The sequence below is a fragment of the Silurus aristotelis genome (genome assembly GCF_946808225.1).
Source record: "Silurus aristotelis genome assembly, chromosome: 2".
NCBI lineage: Eukaryota > Metazoa > Chordata > Actinopteri > Siluriformes > Siluridae > Silurus > Silurus aristotelis.
The window spans coordinates 38,382,796-38,394,029 of record NC_139575.1 but is presented as its reverse complement, the minus strand read 5'-3'; the positions used below and the strand labels follow the sequence as shown (position 1 = coordinate 38,394,029).

The following is an 11,234-nucleotide window of genomic DNA, read 5'->3' as shown; positions in this document are numbered from 1 at the left end:
AATTCCTGCACTGGAACATTTCTTTCTATTCTGCAGTTTTTTGCGTGACATCAGTCTTCAACTGTCATTTCTCTGTAAAAAAAACAAACAAAAAAAAAGGCAACGTTTTGTTATGAACTTCTCCTTTTCTCTTTATTTCTTGAGAAAAATGTTTTTCACTTTTTTCATCTTTTTTTCTGAGACAGGAAACAAAAAAAATCATCTGACAGGTAAAAACCTTTCTATTTTTATCCCTGGGACAAAATATCAGGGGGGAAAGTGTGTGTGTGTGTGTGTGTGTGTGTGTGTGTGTGTGTGTGTGTGTGTGTGTGTGTGTGTGTGTGTGTGTGTGTGTGTGTGTGTGTGTGTGTGTGTGTGTGTGTGTGTGTGTGTGTGTGTGTGTGTGTGAGATAAGCTTCAGGAACCATGAACTCATACATTCACTTAATTGTATTTTTTTTGTTTTTATTTTTATGTATTTTATTTATTGCTTTTATTTGTTTTAAACACCAGCACATGATTTTTAACAATTTTCTTTTTAATAAAAAAAAAAAAAAAAAAAGCATTTTTTTGCCGCAGCAGGATTTCCTGTTCCTGCCCCTAACACACTCACACACACACACATCTTACAACCCCTTTCTGCAGACAGTCGTTTTCTAGTCCCTCGGGTGAGAAAGTCAGAGAGGAGATGATGGTGATGGTGGTGATGATGATGATGATGATGATGATGGAGAAGTATCTGCTGAAGTGTTGGAGAGTTTCTGTCTGCATCCTCGCCTTCTGTTTATCCTCAGGTAATCATTATATATTTATAGAGAAAGAGAATATTATAGTATAATACACACATTGCTGTTCTGTGTGTGTGTGTGTGTGTGTGTGTGTGTGTGTGTGTGTGTGTGTGTGTGTGTGTGTGTGTGTGTGTGTGTGATCTACACATGATGCGTGTCAAAAAGCCGTTATGCAGCACTTGGTGTTTTCCCACGAACACTCGAGTGATTCCGCGTGTCGGAGTCTCAGTGTGTGTGTTTATTACAGGAGAACACACACACACACACACACACACACACACACACACACACACACACACACATTATTATTAACGCATTATGTGTAACAAAGTCACTCAGAATCGTAAAAAGTGTTACGACTCATTATATTTATTGCAGTGTTCAGACAAAATTTGTTTTTGTTTATTTATTGTTTTTGTTTATTTATGATCTCAGATTATTAGAAAGAAAAAAATAAGTAAAGAAACGCATCTAAATTGTTATAATAATTATTATTATTATTATGATATTATTTACTATCATTATTAGTATAATTTTGGGTTATTTATTGATTGATTATCAGGTGGGTTTGAAGGCCCCCTGTTCCTCCTGAAGTTCCTCCTCAGTGCACTGAGTTTCTGCAGTTCTGTGAATTCAGGATTCTGTGATTATTCAGGACGAGGAAAAGACTGTGTGTGTGTGTGTGTGTTATAATAGTGTAGTGTATATAAACAGAATGAGATGAAACACTGATGAAGATCAGGGTGTTTATTACACAGATTAGGATTTACTGATCACCTCTCTCTCTGTCCATATCTCCTTCTTCTCTGTTCTTTTCTCCAGTAGAGTTGGGTGAATGAAATGGGTTCAGAATGGTGTGATGGTCAGGGGTGCACATACTTTTGAGTATATCAATGTTAATATGTCAAAATGAAATGAGATTAGAACAGAATGTGGGCGGGGCTTAAGGAAAGACCTTGAGACTGTAAGGTTCTGCAAGAACCCTGTAGCTCCAGAGCGAACTCCTCCTGATGTTCTGTGTTCTTCTCTCCAGCTCTGGGTGATGTGCAGTATCTCTACTCACATCGCAACTCCTCCATCGAGTTCTCCTGCGTTCCTTATGAAGACTCCATCATGCCATTCTCTTTCTCTCTCTCTCGGGAATGGATCAGAAAAGAACAAGTGCTTTATCACAACTTCGACACGTTGAAACCTGTTGTTAAAGATGCCACGCTTCAGGGTCGGATCTCAGACCGAACCAGTGAGAAACGTCACGTGAACGTGAGCATCGAGCAGCTGCGGGGCTCCGACACCGACCGGTACGTCTGCATGTTCCACTACGAGACATCCAGCGGCTTCGAGAACCGCTCAGGGAGGAACAAGATTGTCCTGTACGTCGAGGATTACCGTAAGTTCAATGTTCTCACAACACACACACACACACACACACACACACACACACACACACACACACACACTGGATCTGAGTTAATGTTGCTTGCTTAGTTTGCCTATGTTACTTCATTCGCTCAAATCCACTGACCATGGAGTTTATAGAAACATACCTCAAACCAGTTCCTTCTCCATTCTGAATATTTTGATGCTCCGCCCCTTTAATCATCACTCCAGACGCCCCCAGTTCGTTTGCAAGTGTGTGTGAAAACGAGCACAATTTCTGCAGAACATCAGGGCTGTAAACCACAAACTTGGTAAAAATGAACCCGCTGTGATGTGTCCAGTGTGTGTCCAGTGTGTGTGTGTGTGTGTGTGTGTGTGTGTGTGCGTGCGTGCGTGCGTGCGTGCGTGCGTGCGAGAACTTTGACTCCATCACAGGGTTTTAATTCTGCAGGACAGTAAAAAAAAGATCACTCTGCATTTTTAGCTTCACTCTGTTACTGGTTCCTTCCAAAACCGTTGATACACACTGGTACACACACACACACACACACACACACACACATGTAAGTAAAAGCATCCATAGTCTTGTATGATGTTGTGATGCAGTGTCTAATCACAATATTTTGTGTGTGTGTGTGTGTGTGTGCGTGTTTGGCGTGTGTGTGTGTGTAGATATAGAAGTGTGTAGCTGCAGCAGTTACAAACCGTTAATCTTCTCTCTGTCTGCGGCAGCAGGACTGCTTATCTTCATCATCCTCATCCTCTTTGCAGTGCACTGTGTGAGTAGTGTGTGTGTGTGTGTGTGTGTGTGTGTGTGTGTGTCACCTATCTTTCTAATCTTTTATTTTGCACTGTTAGATCTGTATCACTGAAGTGTAAATCTCACCCAGGAAACTCTGTGTGTGTGTGTGTGTGTGTGTGTGTGTGTGTGTGTGTGTGTGTGTGTATCCGTTGTGGTTTGAGGAGGCCGTTGATTTATTTACACCTTCTAAGAGACTGTGTGAACCACTCCCTAATAGCCTTACTTCCTCTCTGTCTCTCTCTGTGTCACTCTCTCTCTCTGTCACTCTCTCTCTCTCTGTCACTCTCTCTCTCTGTGTCACTCTCTCTCTCTGTGTCACTCTCTCTCTCTATGTCACTCTATCTCTCTCTGTCACTCTCTCTCTCTGTGTCACTCTCTCTCTCTATGTCACTCTCTCTCTCTCTCTCTCTGTCACTCTCTCTCTCTATGTCACTCTCTCTCTCTGTGTCACTCTCTCTCTCTGTGTCACTCTCTCTCTCTGTGTCACTCTCTCTCTGCCTCCATTGTTCTCTCTCTTCATTACTCTCCCAGCTGAAGCAGAGTAGTGGAGGACAGGTGAAGTCTCAGCCCCCGGTTGCGATCTATGAGGAGATGAACGGTGTGAGACAGAAGAGGAATTCTCATGTGCAGGATGAAGACTCGTCTCTTTACGTTCGACCGAGGAAAGAGAATCCATACATTAACTGAGGTGCGACCTCTGACCTTTCATCCTCTCATCCTCCTCCTGCTCTTCGTCACGGTGATGTTTCACGTCTGATCCCTCAGAGAGACGCTTCGAGTTCCAGCGAGAATCTCTAGCATTATCTTTTACCAGGACAGTAAATTATTCTTTTATTGCTGTTATTATTATTCATAAAATTAACAATTTAACAGATAATAGTGTTTTTATACTGCAGCTTACAGCAAAATAATTATTACTAAAAAATAAACCGTATTAAAAAAAGATAATAAAAGCATTAATCATGCAAAAACCTTTTATTCCTTCTTATAATTTTTTGTTTTTATTTTATTAACATTTTTTAGTATTAGTTTTTTGTTTTACATTAAGAATATTTTTCTTTATAAGTTTTCATTATTCCCATATTAAATGTTTTAATATTAAATGTTTTTTATATAAAAAAAAAAAGTGTTTAAAGTGAGTTTTGTCAGAATTTTGCTTTTCTGCTGTGAAGAAAAAGTTCAGACTCGAAAACAAATTTCAGGGGGTGATGAAATAAACAGGACACGTGGAAAGTCACACCCATGTGAGTGAACCACGAGTGAGTGTGTGTGTGTGTGTCTTTGTTTCAGATCTGTGGTTTGCACTTTATTTCACCTGTTTCTTTCAATTCATTCAGTTAAACAAACTGCTTTTATTACTTTTTTACTAAGTTTTATATTTTATTAAGGTTTAGATTTGAGTTTAGATTTGAGTTTAGATTTGTGACGCGTCTCGGCAGAGGAATTGTGGTGAGAGTTTGAGATTATTCTGTAAAACTACAGAAAAAAAAATACATTTTATTACAAACTGCTTTAATATTTATTGTTTTTTTTATTGTTGTTAAATTTTTAAACTGTAAAGTTTCTCTGCTGATTTAATAAAACTAAATTCATTCATGAAAATCAAAAGTGTTTCTTCAGCAGGAGGAATTTATTTATTTTATTTTGTATTAATTTATTTGTTAAAAACAAAAACTTATGCATTCAGAGGATAAAACGCTTTAATCCTCATCACCTTTACAACTTTATCTCAAAGAGTAACTCAGTCGTGTGTGTGTGTGTGTGTGTGTGTGTGTGTGTATCACCGGGGTTTATTCAGCACTCGATACACACTGAAGCCCAGCAGAGCGAGTAACGCTGCACCACAACCGACCTTCAACAACAACAACGGTCCACAAATATCCACCTGAGGAACAACCCTGCGAGAGAGAGAGAGAGGGGGGGGGGGAAGAGAGAGGGGAGGGGGGGAAGAGAGAGGGGAGGGGGGGAAGAGAGGGAGGGGGGGAGAGAGAGAGAGAGAGTTTTGACTTTTTACAATCCTTTTATTTAACACACATTATGTTATATACCATGTGGAACCCATTATTTAATTAAATATATAAATAGATAAATAAAAAAAATGTTAAATACACAAATAAAATCAGACAATGACAGTTAAAGGTTGGGAGAGATGTGTGTGTGAGTGAGTGAGTGTGTGTGTGTGTGTGTGTGTGTGTGTGTGTGTGTGTGTGTGAGTGAGTGTGTGTGTGTGTGTGTGTGTGTGTGTGATTGTTTAGTTCTTGTGTAAAGTGCAATTTTTCCTCCTCCACTGAACACACATCTTCATTACAGCACCACACGTACACAACTCGTACACATTCAAATTTAACCACAAGCCTCCATTTTATGAAGCAGGAGAAGATTCTGTTGCATCACAGTCAGAGTTTCTCTCATCGCTACACAGCTTCGAGTAGAAGCTGAGATCCCCTGATTCTGTTCACACAGCATGCATGAATCTACTCTGTCCATTCTTTTGTTCTAAACTGAAGAAGAACTTCAGGAGAATCCATCTCAGTGACGCTTTAAAAGCGTGAGCAGACCAGCGCCCCCTGTAGTGTCCAACAGGTCATTCATTTTGGCCTTTTTATTTTTAAGGGCTTCAATATGCCCTCGATTTCCTGTGGCCTCCAAAAGCCAGAGTTCCACCATCACTATCTCCAGAGCTAGATTCAAAATAATTTGTTCTTCAGTGAAATCGCACCACTGCTGTAGGAGTTAAAATCTCCTTCTCCAGTTTAAAACAATTCCATAAAAAATTTTTATTAACATCTTCTAAAAGTGCGGTGTTAAAACACCAGTAGCTGCTCTTAGGTTTTATATTATTTTGCCTGATGGTGCACTGGACCAGGCAGTGGTCTGAGATGCCTACAGGAAAAATAAAACATTTTGTAAAATAAGTCAGTTGATGCTTAAAACAATAAAGTGATCTAATCTGTCCAGGGAGAGCGTGTTGTCTGTACTGTGGGCTCACGTGTACTGTCTCTGTTTCTTATTTAGATTTCTCCATATGTCAGAGATCGTGGGTCTCCACCAACTCCCACTGATATATTTTTTTGCTACTTGGAGGTTCTTAAAAAATCTTTTATGTCATCAGCAGTAACATTTAGCGCTTCCTCCTGAGATTCCTGATTAAAAACGGAATCAGACATCACTGTCTGATTCAGCTTCATCTGCCTGTAACTCGTTACAGGCTTGTTTTTTCCCCTGTCCTCTACCTCGCTTCTTCCTCATTGTTGGAACTTTGAAAAGAGGCTCGTCGTCCATCTCCACGTCTCCCCCGTCCCCCTGCACTGGTGTAGTGTCTGGTGTCTCCTGGTGACACCTCTGCACCCCTGTGCCTGCCTCTGCCAGCACAGGCAGCTCCAGCACTGCTCCAGAGTCCACTGTGACTTTGTCAGTTTCACTCGGCTTCTCCCGGTCCGGTTCGGCCGAGCAGGGCTTCTTTGGAGTGGGTCTGTCACTAGTGGACCTCTGATCTACAGTGTGAGCTTGGGTCTCACGCTCCCTGGGCCCTGGTGCAGCAGCAGTTACGGGGCTTTCAGCAGCAGGCTGAGATGAAGCCGCAGGGGACACGACTCCAGCAGGTTCAGCTGCTTCCTGCCCCGGTCTCACATTTAATACTTCTGAATCCGTGGAAACTAAATAGTTTTAGTTAAAGTTCATCAAGACCTTCATTCAGAACCATACAAAAAATTATTCTCCTGAAAGACACCAAGCGGGGACTTACAGCCGAGGGGGATTTTTTTTCACGGGGGAGACCAGTCGCCCGTACAGAGACAGTTCTTTACTATAACCTCATCTCTGATAAAAAGGAGGGAAATTCAACAACATGACTTTTCAGCAGAACTGAGGGGAGAAACCAGGACAAACTCATTATAACAACAATTCATTTCTGGATCAGTTTAGTCAATTTATCAAGATTATCTTTATCAATGTTCTCATGTCCCACCACATTTCCAATCGCTAACACACTCCTCCACACACACACACACACACACACACACACACACACACACACACACACACACACACACGGTAGATTGTTCTGAGATGTTTTACGGAAAAGAATTGCAGAAAAAATTGCAACGTGGCAATCATGCTCTACACACGTGCATGCGCAGAGAGAGAGAGAGAGAGAGAGAGAGAGAGAGAGAGAGAGAGAGAGAGAGAGAGAGAGAGAGAGAGAGAGAGAGAGAGAGAGAGAGAGAGAGAGAGAGAGAGAGAGAGAGAGAGAGAGAGATAACTAGATGGAAAGAGAAATAGACAGGGAGAGAGAAAAAAGAGATAAACTGAGAGATTAAGATGGAAAAGAAATCAGCAGAGAGAGAAAAAGAGAGGGGGAGAGGGGGACAGAAAGAAAGCAAGTAAAGGGAAAAAGAGAGCGAAGGAAACAATTAACTCTGTAATAATATTATACAATTATTGCCTCACCACACAGACACACACACACACACACACACACACACACACACACACACACACACACACACACACACACACACACACACATACACACACACACACACGGACAGCAGGAAGCTGTGTAAAACCCAGATGTGTAAAATCAGTGATGAAACGTGAAAGAGGAAAGAGGAAGAGAAACACACACACACACACACACACACAGTAAAAGGTGTCACACGTGACAGTAATTACATTTAGAATTTTATCAAAATAAATAAAAGAGAACAGAAGATGTTTCACTTCAGACGAGAAAAATCACTTTCAGTCTCTTACCTTTACACACACACACACACACACACACACACACACACACACAATATACTCAACACACTTTACACACACACACACACACACACACACACACACACACACACACACACACACAATATACTCAACACACTTTATACACACACACATTGTATATACAACACATACTTTACACCCACAATATACACACACACACACACACACACACACACACACACACACACACACACACACACACACACACAATATACTCAACACACTTTATACACACACACATTGTATATACAACACATACTTTACACCCACAATATTCATACACACACACACACACACACACACACACACACACACATACACACACACACACACACACACACACACACACACACACACACACACACACACACACACATGTACACAATAATATCTGAGTTACTTTTTTTTTAAAGTAATGCGAGTTACTTTATAGTTAAATTATTTTGCATAAAAAAATAAATACTGAATTAAAATGAACGTAGTCACGTAGAATCGCGCAGTCACACGTGCGAGAACAGAAGCTGGTCAGAAGCGGAGATGGCAAACTAGAGCATTACATCACTGTGATGGAAGTGTTCTTATTATTATGAAATAGTGGAGGAAAAGGAGAAAGGAATAATGGTGAAGTGTAGATTATGTGTTGGTGAAAAGCTCTCGTCAACTGCAAAAAATACCACTTCAAAAAAAAAAAACATCTGCATGCAAAGCACAGCACTACAGATGTGTGTGTGTGTGTGTGTGTGTGTGTGTGTGTGTGTGTGTGTGTGTGTGTGTGTGTGTTTGTGTGCATAATGTTGAATATATGGAAATGGAGACAGAAATATAGAAAACGTTTTATTTATATTTACGGAATTGCACGATGTTTTATGAGATGACAATGAAAGGTATGTTCTCCCTCCACATCACCGTTGCAAAAAGGATGAGTTTGAGAGTTTGATTCCTGCTCGAGCTGGTGGTTGCTGTGTTGGTAAATAAAACTTCTGGACCTTGTCCACTCTGAAAACATTTCAATTCTGTGTTGGATTAATTTCCTGGTCTTTAATGAAAGATAAATCCACAAAAAAAAAAAGCACTTCTGTAGTAGCTCAGTGGGTTTAGGCTTGTGCCTGAACATGGTCCTTAATATAGTCCACGCTGGTGATAAGGTTTCAAAGCTGGTCCTACATGCCTTCTTTCTTACTGCGCTGCCATGAAACAAAGTATGAACCCTCCAAAAAGCACACATGCTGTTCAGCAGTGGTCACTCAGTGGTTTAAGGCTTGTGCCTCATCTAAACATGCATCTCAGTCTGATCTCTTCCATGGTTCAGTGGGTTAAGGCTGGTGTCTCGCTGATGGTAAGGATCAGTGTTTGAATCCTGCTAGTTGCGATGTCGGTTATGTTCCTGCTTCCTAAATCTTTCTTTAGCTTTATATTCGTGTGTTGATGGTTTAAAGGTAGATAGACCTGCTCTAAACAAACTTCCTGGCCTGTCTTCTCTGATGGTCCAGTGGGTTAAATCAGGTGTCGTGCTTTTGGTGGGGTTCAGGGTTCGAATCCTGCTTTCTGCCTGCCAGTCACGATGAGGATTCACTTCCTACATTTTTCTTTAGCGATATATTTTAGTTTTTAATGGGTTGAAAAGAAAGATAGACCTGCTCTAAATAAGCTTCCCAGCCTGTCCTCACCGATGGTTCAATGGTTTAACGTTGGTGTCACTGGTGGTGGGATCAGGGTTCGAATCCTGCTTTCTTCCTGCTATTTACTTGTGCTACTTACATCTGTATTCGCTTCCTACATCTTTCTTTAGCGTTAAATTCTTGTGTTGATGGTTTGAAAGGAAAGATAGACCTGCTCTAATCAAGCTTCCCATCCTGTTTTTTTCCTGATGGCTTAGTGGGTTAAGGCTGGTACTTTGCTAATGTTGGTGGTCAGGGTTCAAACCTGGCTTTCTGTCTGCTAGTCATGAGGTAGGTTCAATTCCTGATTCCTACATCTTCATATTCTTGTTTTGATGGGTTAAAAAGAAAGATAGACCTGCTCTAAACAAGCTTCCCAGCTTGTCCTTCCTGACGGTTCAGTGGGTTAAGACTGGTATTTTGCTGTTGGTGGGGTTCAGGGTTCGATTCCTGCTTTCTGTGTTTCTTTCTGGTCTGAATTTCTTGCTTTGAAGCATGAAACGAAGGATAAACCCCCCAAAAAAAGAAGGTGAGTTGTGGGACTTGATGGCTTTGTGGTAAAAGCCTTGCCTCTGAGCTCAGAGGTTGTTGGTTCGAATCTGGCTTGTCCCCACTCTGGGTAAGTTGTGTGGAAATTAGTGTGTGGTGAGCAATGGAGTGGGTGACTGGGAACAAAGGCTGTGAAGACCTGCTGGGTTCAGCTTCAGAAAATAAAAATAGATTGACAGTTTTACATTTAGGGGAGGAAGAAAAGGTTATTATATACATTTTTTTGCCCGGAGCCTATGTTGAAACTTTTTTGGATGTTTTTGCTTCATAACCCCCTGTTTTCAGCTTCTCAGATGCCAGGGGGGGATGCCTGAATATTGCCCCCCTGGTTCAGGATATGCCCTCTGAAACCGTCCACAACCGACCTAACACGCAGCCATTTCTGACACCTTCATCACTATGGTCACTGGAACCTTCCACACTCTTAACTTTAAGTCCTGGCCGGGGTTTGAACCAGCAACCTCTCAACCCAGAGGTAAAGCTCTTCCAATTGAGCCACAGGATCTCCTGCAAGAACCTGATTTTTAGGACCTTTTTTGGTTCTTTTATAAAACTTTTTAAACAATTGAAAGGAAATCTAAGGGGTAGGAATTGAACCGGGTGAGTCAGATAGCAGAGACCGCATCACTAACCACTACACTACCAGAGGGGTGACAAACAAGGATTTGCTTATTGGACTCTTGGTTTTTCTATAGTTAAGAGACCACTGTTTTCTCTTAGATCATGATGGTAGAGGGTCAAAACTTCTCCTTCCTGTACATTCTCTCAGTTACTCGAAGTCTATGAGAAGTGACTCAGGTACAAGAACCACATCTCCAACACCTGCACCACTGATATACCATGATTTACCAGCAACCAATTTTAATGACCTTTTATTGTTCTGTTTTTAAAAACTTCTTTTAATGTTCAATATGAAACTAGAGGTAAGAATCGAACCAGGAAAGTCTTTCATCATAGATCACTAATGGCATTACTTCAAAACTCAAAACTTTGTTAGACATGTAAAGAAGCAGGAAAGACAGAGACAAAGACAAAGAGACACAGACACGGCTTTAGAAAGAGTGAGAAACAAATAGAGAGACAGCAAGAGAGAGACATATACAGTGAGACAGAGACATTTACTAAAAGAGACACAGAGACAATTAGATAGAGAAAATAGAGAGACAAAGATAGCGAGATATAGCCACTTCCTGTTGGAAGTGTTTATCCCGAGCGACTCTTAATGATCTCATTTACTAAATGAGCAGTAGTGAGTTAAGTGCTTGCTCAGGTGCCCAAAACTGGCAGCTTGGAGGT

The 11,234-nt window shown here is 41.1% G+C and overlaps 2 protein-coding genes across 4 annotated transcripts in view; one reads left to right on the top strand and one right to left on the bottom strand.

Moving 5' to 3' along the window:
- The first annotated feature begins 575 nt into the window (after window positions 1-575).
- cd7al (cd7 antigen-like) lies at window positions 576-4,548 on the top strand. The gene is made up of 4 exons (XM_083535270.1): window positions 576-773; window positions 1,801-2,154; window positions 2,817-2,923; window positions 3,478-4,548. Exons 1-4 carry the CDS (start codon window positions 668-670, stop codon window positions 3,631-3,633), a joined length of 723 nt encoding a protein of 240 aa, XP_083391396.1. The 5' UTR covers window positions 576-667; the 3' UTR covers window positions 3,634-4,548.
- Window positions 4,549-4,628: 80 nt separating this feature from the next.
- The window catches only part of rhot1b (ras homolog family member T1), a 19,416-nt gene continuing 12,810 nt past the window's right edge, over window positions 4,629-11,234 (bottom strand). For all 3 annotated transcript variants that reach the window (XM_083535236.1, XM_083535237.1, XM_083535238.1), the window contains one exon: window positions 4,629-4,844. In XM_083535236.1, the coding sequence (XP_083391362.1) occupies window positions 4,727-4,844 (118 nt within the window). In that variant the 3' untranslated portion in view covers window positions 4,629-4,726. The remainder of the gene's footprint in view (window positions 4,845-11,234) is intronic.